Raw genomic sequence first — 19,491 nt, 5'->3', positions numbered from 1 at the left:
TCTGACCGTCAGGCTGCTGTTCTGTGGTTCCACCAGCAGGGGGCAGCAGCGTCCTTCTGACCGTCAGGCTGCTGTTCTATAGTTCCACCAGCAGGGGGCATCAGAGTCCTTCTGACCATCAGGCTGCTGTTCTGTAGTTCCACCATCAGGGGGCATCAGCGTCCTTCTGACCGTCAGGCTGCTGTTCTATAGTTCCACCAGCAGGGGGCAGCAGCGTCCTTCTGACCGTCAGGCTGCTGTTCTGTGGTTCCACCAGCAGGGGGCAGCAGAGTCATTCTGACCATCAGGCTGCTGTTCTGTGGTTCCACCAGCAGAGTCCTTCTGACCACCAGGCTGCTGTTCTGTAGTTCCACCAGCAGGGGGCATCAGAGTCCTTCTGACCACCAGGCTGCTGTTCTGTGGTTCCACCAGCAGGGGGCATCAGAGTCCTTCTGACCACCAGGCTGCTGTTCTGTGGTTCCACCAGCAGGAGGCATCAGATTCCTTTTGACCACCAGGCTGCTGTTCTGTGGTTCCACCAGCAGGGGGCAGCAGAGTCCTTCTGACCATCAGGCTGCTGTTCTGTGGTTCCAACAGCAGGGGGCAGCAGAGTACTTCTGACCACCAGGCTGCTGTTCTGTGGTTCCATCAGCAGGGGGCAGCAGAGTCCTTCTGACCATCAGGCTGCTGTTCTGTGGTTCCACCAGCAGGGGGCAGCAGAGTCCTTATGACCATCAGGCTGCTGTTCTGTAGTTCCACCATCAGGGGGCATCAGAGTCCTTCTGACCACCAGGCTGCTGTTCTGTAGTTCCACCATCAGGGGGCATCAGAGTCCTTCTGACCACCAGGCTGCCGTTCTGTGGTTCCACCAGCAGGGGGCAGCAGCGTCCTTCTGACCGTCAGGCTGCTGTTCTGTAGTTCCACCAGCAGGGGGCATCAGAGTCCTTCTGACCGTCAGGCTGCTGTTCTGTGGTTCCACCATCAGGGGGCATCAGAGTCCTTCTGACCACCAGGCTGCTGTTCTGTAGTTCCACCAGCAGGGAGCATCAGAGTCCTTCTGACCACCAGGCTGCTGTTCTGTGGTTCCACCAGCAGGGGGCAGCAGCGTCCTTCTGACCGTCAGGCTGCTGTTCTATAGTTCCACCAGCAGGGGGCATCAGAGTACTTCTGACCGTCAGGCTGCTGTTCTGTAGTTCCACCAGCAGGGGGCATCAGAGTCCTTCTGACCGTCAGGCTGCTGTTCTGTGGTTCCACCAGCAGGGGGCATCAGAGTCCTTCTGACCGTCAGGCTGCTTTTCTGTGGTTCCACCAGCAGGGGGCATCAGGGTCCTTCTGACCACCAGGCTGCTGTTCTGTGGTTCCACCAGCAGGAGGCATCAGATTCCTTTTGACCATCAGGCTGCTGTTCTGTAGTTCCACCAGCAGGGGGCATCAGAGTCCTTTTGACCATCAGGCTGCTGTTCTGTGGTTCCACCAGCAGGGGGCAGCAGAGTCCTTCTGACCACCAGGCTGCTGTTCTGCGGTTCCACCAGCAGGGGGCAGCAGAGTCCTTCTGACCATCAGGCTGCTGTTCTGTAGTTCCACCATCAGGGGGCATCAGAGTCCTTCTGACCACCAGGCTGCTGTTCTGTAGTTCCACCATCAGGGGGCATCAGAGTCCTTCTGACCACCAGGCTGCTGTTCTGTGGTTCCACCAGCAGGGGGCAGCAGCGTCCTTCTGACCGTCAGGCTGCTGTTCTATAGTTCCACCAGCAGGGGGCAGCAGCGTCCTTCTGACCGTCAGGCTGCTGTTCTGTGGTTCCACCAGCAGGGGGCAGCAGAGTCCTTCTGACCGTCAGGCTGCTGTTCTATAGTTCCACCAGCAGGGGGCAGCAGCGTCCTTCTGACCGTCAGGCTGCTGTTCTGTGGTTCCACCAGCAGGGGGCAGCAGCGTCCTTCTGACCGTCAGGCTGCTGTTCTGTGGTTCCACCAGCAGGGGGCAGCAGCGTCCTTCTGACCGTCAGGCTGCTGTTCTATAGTTCCACCAGCAGGGGGCATCAGAGTCCTTCTGACCATCAGGCTGCTGTTCTGTAGTTCCACCATCAGGGGGCATCAGCGTCCTTCTGACCGTCAGGCTGCTGTTCTATAGTTCCACCAGCAGGGGGCAGCAGCGTCCTTCTGACCGTCAGGCTGCTGTTCTGTGGTTCCACCAGCAGGGGGCAGCAGAGTCATTCTGACCATCAGGCTGCTGTTCTGTGGTTCCACCAGCAGAGTCCTTCTGACCACCAGGCTGCTGTTCTGTAGTTCCACCAGCAGGGGGCATCAGAGTCCTTCTGACCACCAGGCTGCTGTTCTGTGGTTCCACCAGCAGGGGGCATCAGAGTCCTTCTGACCACCAGGCTGCTGTTCTGTGGTTCCACCAGCAGGAGGCATCAGATTCCTTTTGACCACCAGGCTGCTGTTCTGTGGTTCCACCAGCAGGGGGCATCAGAGTCCTTTTGACCACCAGGCTGCTGTTCTGTGGTTCCACCAGCAGGGGGCAGCAGAGTCCTTCTGACCACCAGGCTGCTGTTCTGTGGTTCCACCAGCAGGGGGCAGCGGAGTCCTTCTGACCATCAGGCTGCTGTTCTGTGGTTCCACCAGCAGGGGGCCTAAGAGTCCTTCTGACCATCAGGCTGCTGTTCTGTGGTTCCACCAGCAGGGGGCCTAAGAGTCCTTCTGACCATCAGGCTGCTGTTCTGTGGTTCCACCAGCAGGGGGCCTAAGAGTCCTTCTGACCATCAGGCTGCTGTTCTGTGGTTCCACCAGCAGGGGGCAGCAGCGTCCTTCTGACCGTCAGGCTGCTGTTCTGTGGTTCCACCAGCAGGGGGCAGCAGCGTCCTTCTGACCGTCAGGCTGTCACGTGATCTGGAATAATCCAAAACATATATTTATACAGATGTATTTAAATGTACAGATGTATTTCATGTACTTGTATCGTTGTCACATCAAGTGGTTTATAGACGATATTGATCAAGGAGTCCCTGATCTCCAGCTGATCCTTGAGATCCTTTCTCATTTCTCTAACTCCCCTCCTCGACTCCTATCCTCGACTCCTATCCTCGTGTCTTAGTCCCGCCCACAGGAGATGCGAGCGGAGGAGTCGAGGAGGGGAACTGAGGAGAGAGGAGTTGAGGAGTCGCCTCGAGCAGCAGGCGGTTCGAGAAATTAGATGTCCTTCAACATGGCGCGCTGAAATCCATTTATGGGTCACTACCGGAGGACCGAGGAGTCGAGGAGTCGAGGAGTCGAGGAGTCGAGGAGAAAGCTTCTGTGAAGACCTGTTGTTGTTGTTTTTGTTGTTTACACTGGAGAGGAAGCTCTAGAATATATTACTAAAACAATAACTAAAAAACACAATATTTGTACTTGTATTATTTAGTTTAGATATTTATGTTGCATTTTTATTATTATTATTATTATTACAACTTGTTTTATTGTATTTATTTTCTATCTAAAATGTGCAATCTGTGTGTGTGTGTGTGTGTGTGTGTGTGTGTGTGTGTGTGTGTGTGTGTGTGCGGGCGGGCGTGCGTGCGTGCGTGCGTGCGTGCGTGTGTGCGTGTGTGTGTGTGTGTGTGTGTGTGTGTGTGTGTGTGTGTGTGTGTGTGTGTGTGTGTGTGTGTGTCTGTTAGAGAGTAAATGGGTGTGTCAGCAGGTTCACCTCACAAACAGGGTGGTGCTTTCAGGTACACATTCCCAACCTCGTAAAATTAACAACTCACAAGTTCAATAGTTAATTCTCTGTTTTAAAGACAAACAGAAACCGCTGTTTAAATGCACAGCTTCACGAGGAACTTCAACAATAGACAGAAGAATATTTAGCTTTAAATATCAGGGGATTTTTCCCCCTATAAACCAGTTCGTTTAGATATTCATGTAAAATATATATATATGTTTTCCTATAACCGTTTTAATACATTTTCCCTCTATAAATATACCATGAATTATTAATCAATATTATTCATATTGAAGTAACTATCGGCTGAATATCTTTCGATTTTAATTACTTTAATGCTTTGCCTCTGTTTACCGGAGGTTTTAAAAGTGCCGAGATGTCCGACTTTCCTGAACGCAGCCTTGGAGTAACGGTCGACGCCTCTTCAGCTAGAAACACCGTTTTCATATAAAACCTTTTAAAAAGTCAGTTTTTATCTTTAAGTTAAAACTCTGTGAATCTGAAACATGTCAGGAGACTCCTGGTCTGTGTCTGTGGACGTGCAGGAGGCTTCAACTGCCTGCTCACAGGTGAGTGTTCAGGTGTATTATCAATTAAAACTCCATCACACACATGCGGTTAGTTTAGCAGGCTGTTAGCCTAGCAGCGTTGGATAAAGATAAACCCTCACAAATAAACATGAATATTCAGTTTAAAGTTCTGATTCCAACTTTAACAACAAAATCGATGTGTTAAGATAAGATAAGAAGGTAAGATAAGATGAGAGCTACTTTATTGATCCCAAATTGGGGGGATGTTTGCTTTGCAGCAGCATAAAAAAACAACTAGAAATGAACGATGCTAGAATTTAAACATCTCAAAATAGAATTAAAACCGCATTAAAAAGTAGGAAATATAGAGAAGACTGAAGATAAAACCACCACGAACTCAGACAATACAACACCATTGAAGAGCTAGCGCGCTGTTAGCTTAGCACGCTGTTAGCTTAGCACGCCGTTAGCTTAGCACGCCGTTAGCTTCGCACGCCGTTAGCTTCGCACGCCGTTAGCTTAGCACGCCGTTAGCTTAGCACGCCGTTAGCTTAGCACACGTTCATTAAAATGTAATTAATGAGATCGTTGTGTTTTTCAGTTGGACTTCCTAAAGAAAGTGGACCCGTGTCTTCCTGCTGGGATCAGAGGGACAGACATCAATGGTGATTACCTTTTGAGTTATAACTTTCAATGAACTTGAGTTGTTGTATTTCTGTTAATTAAGTTAATAAACAGTGTAATGCTAATGAGTCTAATATATATATATATATATATATATATATATATATATATATATATATATATATATATATATATTAAAATAAATAAATATTATGAATGCCCCTTTAAAGGGATTTATATTCTAAATACCAGTTTAGTACCCTGAAATACCCTGTAGGTAGATCATTTGGGCTTGGTCATTTTAAAGAGCAACTTGCAGGGTTTTTTTTTTACTACATTTATGCTTAACCTTGCCTGAAAATTACAATTAAAAATGTTAATGCAGGATTTGATATGTTTTACAAGACATAAGGAATTCAGAGGGAAAGGAGCCGTTTTGAGCTCTGCTACTAAAAACTGCTCTTTTTTAACGTCAAACGCGTCATATTACGTCACATGGGGGAGTTAACTTTCTCGGACTCGTTCTCTGCCCAATCCGCGGTAGTAGTTTGTAGTTGGTTTGAGCGGTTGTGTTTTAGTGAGCTGGTAATTTTACATTGTATTTCACCATTTGTAATCATGGTGAGCTTGTGTTTGTGGAGGTTGCACAAACTCCAGCCTGTCAGGGCATCGAGTCCACAGTTTCCCTCACGGGAAAAGGACCGGAGCTAGCGTTCGTTCCTGGGTGCGTTGTGCATCCACCTCCCTGCAGCACATACTCTCCACAGCTTTATCAAGAAACCGTATTACTTCTCTCTCCCCCTTTCGCTGCTCTCTCTCTCCCCCCTTCGCTGCTCTCTCTCTCCCCCCTTCGCTGCTCTCTCTCTCCCCCCTTCGCTGCGCTCTCTCTCCCCCCTTTGCTGCGCTCTCTCTCCCCCCTTCGCTGCGCTCTCTCTCCCCCCTTCGCTGCTCTCTCTCTCCCCCCTTCGCTGCTCTCTCTCTCCCCCCTTCGCTGCTCTCTCTCTCCCCCCTTCGCTGCTCTCTCTCCCCTCCGGTAAACGGCACCGTAAGACGTAGTGTGGAGTTGCGTTAGGTAACGCTGTGGTGGCTGTACTGCTCCAGCCGTCTCCTTTGTGTTCGTTTGTTTCCCCCTGTCTGTGTTGTTTGTGTGGGCGTGGTGGCTGTCACTCCTGGCTCCCGGCTCAACCTCCACTCACCTGCTGCAATCAGCTGTGCACCCTCCCCGACTACACACCTGCTTTCCATCAAGCCATTTACAACGGCATATCAACGGAGGCTCCACAACCTTTCTCCGCCAGATCGTCAAGTATCAGCCGTATCTCTCTCTCCTCCGGTACACAGCACCGTAGTGTGGAGTTGCATTAGGTAACGAGAGGTACGGCTGATACTTGCGCATTAGTTTCTGTTATGGATCAGTATCAACAGTCCTGCCAGTAACGTTACTATATTATCAATACTACTTTAGTTATAGCCTGATATATGATAGCTAACTTCACAATGTTGTGATGTGACGTTAGCTAACATTCTGTAGCTAACGCCGGTCACTCACCAAGACAGCTGCTCTGTTCTCCTCTGGTTCTCCTCACACCACAGCTCCATTTCTCTACGATGGCCGTTATTTCTTCTAATCCTTGGCTGCTCCTGGTCTCTTGGACGCCTAGCAGGCTCATCATTATAATCATATGCATTCGAATATATATTTTCAACCTCTTCTGTGTCAAAACTAGCATTGTGATCCATGTTTATTTAGACCCTCCAGAAAAACGCGATTCTGCGATCGCAGAATTTTCCGCAAAATGGCGCATATTTTCAAAAGGCCGCATAATCCCCGCATTTTTCCACACAAAGTTGAGGGGAAAAAAGTTAACTCGTCGTGACGTCATCAGCTCGCGCATCACAGAATGTAAACAACACTGTATAGAGCAGTGGTCACCAACCTTTTTGACCAAAAGAGCCATTTTGCTCCTCTTTCCCCAAAAATGTTTTGTCTGGAGCCGCAAAAATATTTCATAGCTTGATAGCTAATAAAGTTGTATTTATTGTTATATCAGACAAAAACTACAGTTTGTTTGCATTTATTAGGCTTTTTATTACATTATATAAAACTGTTAACCTCTAATAAGAAACAAATAACTCCTATAAGGAGAATTAAAAATAATACACAGGCCTACTTTAAAATAAATTAAACACAGCACTTGAGGAGTCCTCTGCACATTTGAAGCAGAGGACATTTTTATTAAAATGGGCCCACTTTGAAATAAATCAAACATATAGCTGCACCCTAAAAAGAGTTAAAGGTAGGTAAGAATGGAGAAACCAGCTCGAGTGCGCTAGAATTTGAAAATACACAACCGGAACAAATCTGCCTCTTCCTTCAAACTTCCTCACAGAGCCCCTCCTCCAACACACACGAACGCGCACATGACCAATGAGGGCACGAGATAAGTTTGTGCACAGATGGAAGGAAGACAGGCAGGTAGGCCATCCAGTTACTTTAGCCGGGCCGGCTAAAATCAGTGATGCAAATTAGTCGCTTTTCGGCGCCTCCCGCTTTTTTAACGCTGATTTGGGTGACTTGTGTAATTCGTGGGGAACCGAAGAGTTTTCGTTTTGGGGGGGGTCCGTCCGTTAGTCCGTCCGTTAGTCCGTCCGTTAGTCCGGCCGACTGACGGACAACTTCTCACTTCAAAAAAAAAGAAGAACTCTAGATCGGAAAATAATTAAACAAGCGAGTGCCTGTTTTTCCTGGCCAAGGACAGGTTCCTTGAACACAACACGAGCGTAACGTGTCTTCACCATAGGTCTTCACGTGGTTATGTCTCGTCTGAAAGGAGTAACGGAGAGCATCGGAACGCCGCTCCAACTCTTCAAATATTGCAGTACCCATAAGGAGCCGTACACACCGCAGTGTTTGTGAGGCTGTGTCTTTAGTTGTAAGCACAGTGGAGATCTGTTGTTATTAGCATCTGGTTAGCTAGCTATGCTAACGGATTTAAAGAGCTTTTCTCCAACCAGGTGGAAGAGAGCTCTCTCCTGAGAGGCTCAAATAACCTCAGCTCAGTGAGGTTAAGGCACACCTTGATATGATCATTATAGTTATTAATGAGACATTAGAGACTCAATGAAAAACAGGTATAACATACTATATGACAGTGACAAAAAAGTTGTTAAAAATAAGAAGAATAGAGTTTGAAAGGGGAGTGATTTGTAAAATATCCAAAAAGAAAAATCTGCTTACAGTTCTGTTTCATATGGGTGTTGAAAGATGTATCCATACATCTCCTCATGTTGCTCTCAAAGTGCACCAGATTGATGTTTTTAACTTCAATATTTAAAAAAAGATCTTCCCGGGGGAGCATGCTCCCGGACCCCCCGAGAGGAGGTTAGGTCCCCCCCCCACTTAAATCATGTTCACATGGATACTAAATACATTTGCCCACATCTTGTGTCCATATCTTTCTGTTTTGGTGTTCATGCACAACCGTGCACGTGAATGCATGCATGTGTCAAACATGAGTCATGGTGAGATATCTGGATTCAGAGGTTGCTGTTTCTTTGCACAGAATGAAAGAAAGGCCAAATTAATGGGCTGTGATTTTAGTTTTTTAAGCAGAGGTTGAGTTCAATAATTTGTACGGCCCTCGGAGGATGTTGTACAAATGGAGAAGTGTGTGTGGAGGGGGGGGGGGTGTTGTGTGTGTGTATGTGTGTGTGATATTAAAATAGCCCAATTGCTTTTCCAATAAATAAACATTGAATGTGTTTAATTGAATAGTAAAGGGGTTTAACGTTAGTGGCAGGTTGTGTTTGAGAGAGAATAAATAAGACAGCCCAATATTTTTCTTAATTGTTATTCTTCCCCCCGCATATTTAGCATATTTTCGCAACTTCCCACAATTTCACCGCATGAAATCACATAAACCCCCGCATGTTTAATCGCATAATCAAGGAATTTAGCCCGCGTTTTTCTGGAAGGTCTATTTATTCATACGTTAGACCGGCCGCTCTCCCCCATTTTACGTCACACGCGGGGGGGGGGGGGGCACGTGCGCAGGCTTTTTTATGAGGAAGTGAAAATGTCTTACTAAAACGCCGCCAGATGTCACTAGTTTATATTTCTGTATATTTTTTGGAAAATCTAGTGTCTTCATCATTTTCCTCCACATTTATTCACTGCAAGTTGCTCTTTAAAAGTAGCTCCCAAGCTGAAAAAGTGTGGGCACCCCTGCTATAGATGCTATCTGATGCTATAGATGCTATCTGATGCTATCTGATGCTATAGATGCTATCTGATGCTATAGATGCTATCTGATGCTATAGATGCTATCTGATGCTATCTGATGCTATAGATGCTATCTGATGCTATAGATGCTATCTGATGCTATAGAGGCTATCTGATGCTATAGATGCTATCTGATGCTATAGATGCTATCTGATGCTATAGAGGCTATCTGATGCTATAGAGGCTATCTGATGCTATAGAGGCTATCTGATGCTATCTGATGCTATAGAGGCTATCTGATGCTATAGATGCTATCTGATGCTATAGATGCTATCTGATGCTATAGATGCTATCTGATGCTATAGATGCTATCTGATGCTATAGAGGCTATCTGATGCTATAGATGCTATCTGATGCTATCTGATGCTATAGATGCTATCTGATGCTATAGATGCTATCTGATGCTATAGATGCTATCTGATGCTATAGATGCTATCTGATGCTATAGAGGCTATCTGATGCTATAGATGCTATCTGATGCTATAGATGCTATCTGATGCTATAGAGGCTATCTGATGCTATAGAGGCTACCTGATGCTATAGATGCTATCTGATGCTATAGAGGCTATCTGATGCTATAGATGCTATCTGATGCTATAGATGCTATCTGATGCTATAGATGCTATCTGATGCTATAGAGGCTATCTGATGCTATAGAGGCTATCTGATGCTATAGAGGCTATCTGATGCTATAGATGCTATCTGATGCTATAGATGCTATCTGATGCTATAGAGGCTATCTGATGCTATAGAGGCTATCTGATGCTATAGATGCTATCTGATGCTATAGATGCTATAGATGCTATCTGATGCTATCTGATGCTATCTGATGCTATCTGATGCTATCTGATGCTATCTGATGCTATCTGATGCTATCTGATGCTATAGATGCTATCTGATGCTATAGATGCTATCTGATGCTATAGATGCTATCTGATGCTATAGAGGCTATCTGATGCTATAGATGCTATCTGATGCTATAGATGCTATCTGATGCTATAGAGGCTATCTGATGCTATAGAGGCTATCTGATGCTATAGATGCTATCTGATGCTATAGAGGCTATCTGATGCTATAGATGCTATCTGATGCTATAGATGCTATCTGATGCTATAGATGCTATCTGATGCTATCTGATGCTATCTGATGCTATAGATGCTATCTGATGCTATCTGATGCTATCTGATGCTATCTGATGCTATCTGATGCTATCTGATGCTATCTGATGCTATAGATGCTATCTGATGCTATAGAGGCTACCTGATGCTATAGATGCTATCTGATGCTATAGAGGCTATCTGATGCTATAGATGCTATCTGATGCTATAGATGCTATCTGATGCTATAGAGGCTATCTGATGCTATAGAGGCTATCTGATGCTATAGATGCTATCTGATGCTATAGATGCTATCTGATGCTATAGAGGCTATCTGATGCTATAGATGCTATCTGATGCTATAGATGCTATCTGATGCTATAGATGCTATCTGATGCTATAGATGCTATCTGATGCTATAGATGCTATAGATGCTATCTGATGCTATCTGATGCTATCTGATGCTATCTGATGCTATCTGATGCTATCTGATGCTATAGATGCTATCTGATGCTATAGATGCTATCTGATGCTATAGATGCTATCTGATGCTATAGAGGCTATCTGATGCTATAGATGCTATCTGATGCTATAGATGCTATCTGATGCTATAGAGGCTATCTGATGCTATAGATGCTATCTGATGCTATAGATGCTATCTGATGCTATAGATGCTATCTGATGCTATAGATGCTATCTGATGCTATCTGATGCTATAGATGCTATAGATGCTATCTGATGCTATCTGATGCTATCTGATGCTATCTGATGCTATCTGATGCTATCTGATGCTATAGAGGCTATCTGATGCTATAGAGGCTATCTGATGCTATCTGATGCTATAGATGCTATCTGATGCTATAGATGCTATAGATGCTATCTGATGCTATCTGATGCTATAGATGCTATAGATGCTATCTGATGCTATAGAGGCTATCTGATGCTATCTGATGCTATCTGATGCTATAGATGCTATAGATGCTATAGATCAGGTGTTCCCAAAGTGGGGGGGGGGGTCGCGATCGTGATCAGGCATGGGCAAATAAGACCCGCAGGCCATATACGGCCCGTTGAGCTTTTTAATCCGGCCCGCTGAAAATTGGTACAAAATTGTCCAAATTATAGTAAAAACCGCATTCATTTTGCCTTTTTCCTGCAATACCCGTCATTTCAGTGGATCCCACTAGATGGCGCACTCTAGACACAATTGACCTTTGCCGGAGTCGGCAACCCGGCAAGATCTAAGAACCATATACGTCACGCTTACATTGGAGGGGGTCGAGATCAACCTGAACAATAATAGTTCATGGTGAGTACGGCGAATACAAGTTGTAACAATCAGTAGCGCTGAGCAAAGTGACTAGAACGCGACCACACACTTATAAAAACACTTATATAAAGTCAGGCAACACTAACCAGGCTCAGTGTGATTCTGTTTATTTGACCTTACTTTAATAACCATCCGTTCACTGTTACCATTAGAGGCAGACGTTTTCCTGTTTTGTATTTTTGCAGCTATCGGATGGAATCAATACATGGGCTACATGTGGCCATCACACGTCAAATCATAACGAAAACTACGCCGCTAAAATATGCGTGTAGAAAACGGCTTATGCCACGAAATGATAGCAACAAGCTTTCAGACTAAAACACATTCACTGATGGAGATGGAGGATATGTATCAGCTGCTTGTGTGGCAGTCAGACAGTGAATACTTTCCAGCTGCCGTGAGTTAAGAGTAGAATAAACGAGCAGCACTGCAGCGAGCGGTATGCAGCTGAACCACATTAATAAACAGTGCACCACGGCACTCTGGAGAAAGGTACAAGGTTGGAGAAGTAGTTCTTTAATTTAATCTGGCTACGTATGATTAAAAACTACCCGACGCAGTCCTCTATTGATGTTGTTGTGAGCGCAGTGTTTCCCCTATATACAAATAGTGGCAGCGCGGCGCCGCTGCTGAAATATGAGCGCCGCTGCTAGGGGGCGCCAGCCAGGTACCCAAAAAAATAAATAATAAAAAGAAATGTACTTTTTTTTCTTTTCTTAAAATAATAATAAGTGGCGACCATTTTTCCTTTTTGATTGTTTATGTGGATTTGTAGTATTTGTGTTACTGGCATAGCCGAGACAGGCGGTCGCCTAGGACGCCAGATCTAGGGGGCGCTGCGCTGGTAGCTCTGGGAGGGAAAAAACATTTTTGACCGTTGGCGCTCATCCAAATGTTCGGCCTTGATGTAACAACATTCATAATTAAGTAAACGTAACACCCTTTCACCCCGGTTACACGTTTAATTTGCCCTGTACGGTGAGCGCTAGGTTAACTAGGTAAAATAAGATATGAATGAATGAATGAATATTTGTTATTGGCTTTGGTAGGTTATTGGTTATGTTCACATACTTATTTGATTATTAAAATGTAAACCGATCTTTTTCATATGGGCGTTTTAGAGTTGTGCTCCCTAGATCAGGTCTCTAGTCATTGTGTGCTCAAAGTGCAGCAGATTGAAGCATTTTACTGTAAAATGTTCAAATAAAAATCTTCCCGGGGGGGGCATACCCCGGACCCCTCTAGAGGATGTGACGTACGCCCCCCAATTCAAACATGTTCATACAATACTGAATACATTTGAAGCCATTTTGACATCTATTACCTATGTCAATAAGTTTCTGTTTTTGCAGTGTATTTGTCTTTTGTAGAGATTTTTCATTTATTCTTTACATATAAAATGTCGCCTAAAATCTCACCTAGGGACCTGGTGCTAGGCCTCAAGAGCCTTTCTTGTGCTGACACATAGAAACAAATTGGCGGGGCGCACTTCGCACACACTAAAAGATTCCACGTGCTCCGCGCTCACATTATGCTGGGCCCACGTGCCTTAGCACCGCTGCTATGACTCCATCCCAGGGGAAACACTGGAGCGGTGTTGCGGAGAAAATCAGCGACGTAAAACGCTGTGTGGGTCATAAGAAGGCACATAAACGGTTACGCCATGACGCAAACGATGACGCAATAATTCCCCTCTGAACCTGCATCTGTAACAACGAGTGGACCAAAGAAAAGAAAAGTCCACAATGAGTGCCGAGTGTTTAATGAGGAGTGGACAGCTAAATATCTTTTCACCGATCTGCTACTGGCCCTCATAGTGGCCCCCGAGCCAAAAGGTTTGCCCACCCCTGCTATAGATGCTATCTGCTGCTATAGATGCTCCCAGAATGCACTGCGGTTATAGTATAACGGTTGTTTCCATAAACATTCATCTGTTTGCATCTGGCTAATTATTTATCTATATATCATATTCCATGTATACAGACTCTTCTGGCACTACTTCTTTTGTATTTGTATTTACTTCCACATCTCAAAACATTCTCTTTCACTATTTGATCTGTTTTATTAGTTTTATGTCCTATATATTCGTGTTGCTCTGCTGGAGCAGGACTTCAGTTTGTCATTGGCATATCCACTCTAATGGGAGATAGAGGGTCCCTCGAGTCAATGAAGTGAGCCTGAAGCATCCTTTGTGCTCCAGTCGATCCTCTCAGTAAATACAGAGCTACATGTTATTAAAAACACATATTTTAATTGTTGGCTGGTGTTTCAGGTAACATAGAGCCGCAGACGGATGTCTCTCTGGGGGGGGGTCCTCCTTCAGACCTGGCGGAGCAGTCTCTGCTCAACAAGCTGATCCGGAGGTCTCTGGTGAGGAACAGGAACCAGGTGGAGGTTCTGCAGAGAGATCCCAGCTCCCCCCTGTTCTCTGTGAAGACCTTCGAGGAGCTGCGTCTGTGAGTGAGGGGAGGGGGGGAGTGGAGTAATATTTAGTATCTTCCAGTAGCAGGAAGCTAATCTGTGGAGTTTACTTCAGTAGTTATTAGGTACTCAGTTACTCCTCTGTGTGTGTATACATTTCCCCCTGACAGGAAGCCAGAGCTGCTGCGAGGTGTTTACTGTCTCGGCTTCAACCGCCCGTCTCGCATCCAGGAGAACGCTCTGCCCATGATGCTGGCCCAGCCGTGAGTCTCTCTCTGATCAATAACACCATGTTGTTCCTGTAATATCACTAACTAACTGACCCATGATGCTGGCCCAGCCGTGAGTCTCTCTCTGATCAATAACACCATGTTGTTCCTGTAATATCACTAACTAACTGACCCATGATGCTGGCCCAGCCGTGAGTCTCTCTCTGATCAATAACACCATGTTGTTACTGTAATATCACTAACTAACTGACCCATGATGCTGGCCCAGCCGTGAGTCTGTTGTGGTATCACTAACGTACCAACTGTAGTATCGACTGTGGTATCACTAACGTACCGACTGTGGTATCACTAACGTACCGGCTGTGGTATCACTAACGTACCGGCTGTGGTATCACTAACGTACCGACTGTGGTATCACTAACGTACCGACTGTGGTATCACTAACTAACTAACTGACTGACTGTAGTATCACTAACGTACCGACTGTAGTATCGACTGTGGTATCACTAACGTACCGACTGTGGTATCACTAACGTACCGACTGTGGTATCACTAACGTACCGACTGTGGTATCACTAACTGACTGGCTGTGGTATCACTAACTGACTGACTGTGGTATCACTAACTGACCGACTGTAGTATCACTAACGCACCGGCTGTAGTATCACTAACTGACTGACTGTGGTATCACTAACTGACCGACTGTGGTATCACTAACTGACCGACTGTGGTATCACTAACGTACCGACTGTGGTATCGCTAACTGACTGACTGTAGTATCACTAACGTACCGACTGTGGTATCACTAACTGACTGACTGTGGTATCACTAACTGACCGACTGTGGTATCACTAACGTACCGACTGTGGTATCACTAACGTACCGACTGTGGTATCGCTAACTGACTGACTGTAGTATCACTAACGTACCGACTGTGGTATCACTAACTGACTGACTGTGGTATCACTAACTGACTGACTGTGGTATCACTAACGTACCGACTGTGGTATCGCTAACTGACTGACTGTAGTATCACTAACGCACCGGCTGTAGTATCGCTAACTGACTGACTGTAGTATCACTAACGTACCGACTGTGGTATCACTAACTGACTGACTGTGGTATCACTAACTGACTGACTGTGGTATCACTAACGTACCGACTGTGGTATCGCTAACTGACTGACTGTAGTATCACTAACGCACCGGCTGTAGTATCACTAACTGACTGACTGTAGTATCACTAACTGACCGACTGTGGTATCACTAACTGACCGACTGTGGTATCACTAACGTACCGACTGTGGTATCGCTAACTGACTGACTGTAGTATCACTAACGTACCGACTGTGGTATCACTAACTGACTGACTGTAGTACCTTACAGTCTGTGATCAATAACATGATGTTATTGATCACAGACTGACTGTAATACCTTTCAGTCCTCAGAACCTCATCGCTCAGTCTCAGTCAGGAACAGGAAAGACTGCAGCGTTCTCTCTCGCCATGCTGAGCCACGTGAAGCCAGAGAACCACTGGACTCAGGTCAGTTCCACATATCTATCTATATCACCAGAGAACCACTGGACTCAGGTCAGTTCCATATATATCTATATCACCAGAGAACCACTGGACTCAGGTCAGTTCCATATATCTATCTATTTATATCACCAGAGAACCACTGGACTCAGGTCAGTTCCATATATCTATCTATCTATATCACCAGAGAACCACTGGACTCAGGTCAGTTCCATATATCTATCTATCTATATCACCAGAGAACCACTGGACTCAGGTCAGTTCCATACATCTATCTATCTATATCACCAGAGAACCACTGGACTCAGGTCAGTTCCATATATCTATCCATCTCACCAGAGAACCACTGGACTCAGGTCAGTTCCATATATCTATCTATATCACCAGAGAACCACTGGACTCAGGTCAGTTCCATATATCTATCTATATCACCAGAGAACCACTGGACTCAGGTCAGTTCCATATATCTATCCATCTATATCACCAGAGAACCACTGGACTCAGGTCAGTTCCATATATCTATCTATCAATATCACCAGATAACCACTGGACTCAGGTCAGTTCCATATATCTATCTATATCACCAGAGAACCACTGGACTCAGGCCAGTTCCATATATCTATCCATCTATATCACCAGAGAACTACTGGACTTGGGCCAGTTCCATATATCTATCCATCTATATCACCAGAGAACCACTGGACTCAGGTCAGTTCCATATATCTATCTATATCACCAGAGAACCACTGGACTCAGGTCAGTTCCACATATCTATCTATCTATATCACCAGAGAACTACTGGACTTGGGCCAGTTCCATATATCTATCTATCTATATCACCAGAGAACCACTGGACTCAGGTCAGTTCCATATATCTATCTATCTATATCACCAGAGAACCACTGGACTCAGGTCAGTTCCATATACAGTGGGGCAAAGTATTTAGTCAGCCACCAATTGTGCAAGTTCTCCCACTTAAAAAGATGAGGCCTGTAATTTTCATCCTAGGTACACCTCAACTATGAGATGACATGAGAAAAAAAAAAAATCCAGAAAATCACACTGTCTGATTTTTAAAGAATTTATTTTCAAATTCCTCGGTAAAATCAGTATGTGGTCACCTACAAACAAACAAGATTTCTGTCTCTCACAGACCTGTAACTTCTTCTTTCAGAGCCTCCTCTGTCCTCCACTTGTTAACTGTATTAATGGAACCTGTTTGAACTCGTTATCAGAATAAAAGACACCTGTCCACAACCTCAAACAGTCACACTCCAAACTCCACTATGGCCAAGAACAAAGAGCTGTCAAAGGACACCAGAAACTAAATGGTAGACCTGCACCAGGCTGGGAAGACTGAATCTGCAATAGGTAAGCAGCTTGGTGTGAAGAAATCAACTGTTGGAGCAATTATTAGAAAATGGAAGACAAACAAGACCACTGATAATCTCCCTCCATCTGGGGCTCCACGCAAGATCTCACCCCGTGGGGTCAAAGTGAGAAACAAGAACGGTGAGCAAAGATCCCAGAACCACACGGGGGGACCTAGTCCATGACCTGCAGAGAGCTGGGACCAAAGTAACAAACGCTACCATCAGTAACACACTACGCCGCCAGGGACTCAAATCCTGCAGTGCCAGACGTGTCCCCCTGCTTAAGCCAGTACACGTCCAGGCCCGTCTGAAGTTTGTGGCTAGTGCAGTGGTTCTCAAAGTGGGGGGCGCGCCCCCCCTGGGGGGCGCAGAGGCATACCAGGGGGGGCGCGAGAGACCAGGAGGAAAAATGGTAAAAAATAAAAATGTAAAAAATAAAAAATCATACATTTAAAAATTATTTATTCGAAAATAATATGATGCAGTACTATTCCGTCTGGGTCTCTGTGTTTCATTAAAGCTCGGCTCTGTGTGTGTGTGTGTGGAGCGAGCCCTTTTGTGTGCGCGAGCGAGAGAGAGAGAGCGCACTGGTACCGGGGATCGTTGTTGTTAGCTTCTGGTGCTAGCGAGCTACGCTAACGGATATAAGGAGCTTTTTCAACAACAAAGTGGAGGAGAGTCCTCTCCTGTCAGACTGAGAGACTCAGTGAGCTAAAGCAGGGGTTCCCAACCTTTATTGTGCCAAGGACCGGCAGATACATTAAAAAAAATGTGCGGACCGGTTGTCAATTTTAGCTGATTTTAATATTTACTCACCAGCAGGTGGCAACAGAGGCTAATTGTTTTTAACAGCCTGAAGAAATACTAATATGCATCCAAAACATATTAATAACGTTTAAAACCAGGATACAATTAAAACAAAAAATTAGGACCGCTTTACAAATATTAATATAATATATAATATAATATAGCCTAATATGGCAATATCAGGCTGTTACATTGTATGTAACAAATAATAGAACAATATGCATCCAAAACATATTAACAACGTTTAAAACCAGGATACAATCAAAACAAATGAGGACCACTGTACACATATTGATATAACTGAAATGTCAGGGAGACCCCTAGGCTTGTTTGCCAGCCATAATAACGTCATACCGGGGCGTTCGTTCCGGTGCACTCCGACAGCATTTAGAACTACATCGAGATTAAGATTAAACTAACTTATTTTGGGAACACCCACATACCTATGGAGTTGGCCAGATGTGTGTAATTACTGTTCATGGTAATTTGAAAACAAATGCCGTTGTTGGACACACACAAACACACCGAACATACACACACACAGCGGAGCTGAGCAGAGCACACACACACACACATCATGTGCCTTTGTGACCGGACATTTCCTTCATACAACGAGTAATAGGGGTAATAATCAGGCCGTTCGGTGTGTGTGTGTGTGTGTGAAACGTAGCAGCCTGCAGTGGGGAACACAGTGAAGGCTGTGTGTACACGCTGGTGCTGCACTTCTCAGAGGCTGCCTCCTGATGCTGCAGCCATTTCATGAAGTGAAGGAGGTTTTACAAATAAAAAAAATAGCTCTACACCCCTGGCCGCAATGTCCTTAAAATGAAGTCCGAGTTCGAAATATATCTCAAATAATGTATGCACTGCCACTTCCCCACATAAACATAACAGTCTGCGATTAAACGGTTGTCCCCTGTGTGCTCCACTTCCTATTGGCGCACCGGTAACTTTCTCTGTGCATAAATGAACAATGATAAAATATTTTTAAATATTTCTAATTCTGCAAATATTACGATAAACTCACAGCCATTTCGCGGCCCGGCAGTAACACCTCCACGGCCCGGTACCAGTCCGCAGACCGGGGGTTGGGAACCCCTGAGCTAAAGGACTCTCAGTGTTTAGATAGTTCACTTTAGTCTAAGTTATCTCAGTGTGTCTCAAACGGTTTGTTCACGATTAATGTAAACAATTATTTCTGAGGCACACAATTATATGATCATTATAGTCATAAAAAAATAAGAGAATAAATGAAAAACAGGTATGAAATACTATATGACAGTAAAACAAGAATAACGTTTAAAAGGGTGATTTGTAAAATATCCATAAAGAAAAAGTAAATCTGTTTACAGTTCTGTTTCATATGGGTGTTGTGAGATGTATCCATAGATCTCTTCATTTTGCTCTCAAAGTGCTCCAGATTGATGCTTTTAACTTCAATATTTAAAAATAAATCTTCCCGGGGGAGCTTGCCCCCGGACCCCCCTATGTGAGGTCCACACACCACCTATAAAAATAGCACTTTACCCTATGCCGTGAGCTGATTATCAAGCCTTCATTGTAACTGTCTCACTGTGTATATGC

General features: G+C 45.0%; 1 protein-coding gene across 2 annotated transcripts in view; it reads left to right on the top strand.

Moving 5' to 3' along the window:
• Positions 1-4,061: 4,061 nt before the first annotated feature.
• The window catches only part of ddx19a (DEAD-box helicase 19a), a gene marked incomplete at its 5' end in the record, with an annotated part of 34,790 nt that continues 19,360 nt past the window's right edge, over positions 4,062-19,491 (top strand). Inside the window, 5 exons of one of the 2 annotated variants that reach the window (XM_079678210.1) lie at positions 4,062-4,245; positions 4,808-4,871; positions 13,812-13,995; positions 14,131-14,223; positions 15,631-15,733. In XM_079678210.1, the coding sequence (XP_079534336.1) occupies positions 4,183-4,245; positions 4,808-4,871; positions 13,812-13,995; positions 14,131-14,223; positions 15,631-15,733 (507 nt within the window). Of the gene's footprint in view, positions 4,246-4,807; positions 4,872-13,811; positions 13,996-14,130; positions 14,224-14,446; positions 14,461-15,630; positions 15,734-19,491 lie in introns of those variants that run through there. The other variant, XM_079678211.1, reaches the window with a different exon arrangement.

Source organism: Notothenia rossii, assembly GCF_949606895.1.
Source record: "Notothenia rossii genome assembly, chromosome: 4".
NCBI lineage: Eukaryota > Metazoa > Chordata > Actinopteri > Perciformes > Nototheniidae > Notothenia > Notothenia rossii.
The sequence above is the reverse complement of the archived record's forward strand: the minus strand, read 5'-3'. Positions and strand labels throughout refer to the sequence as shown.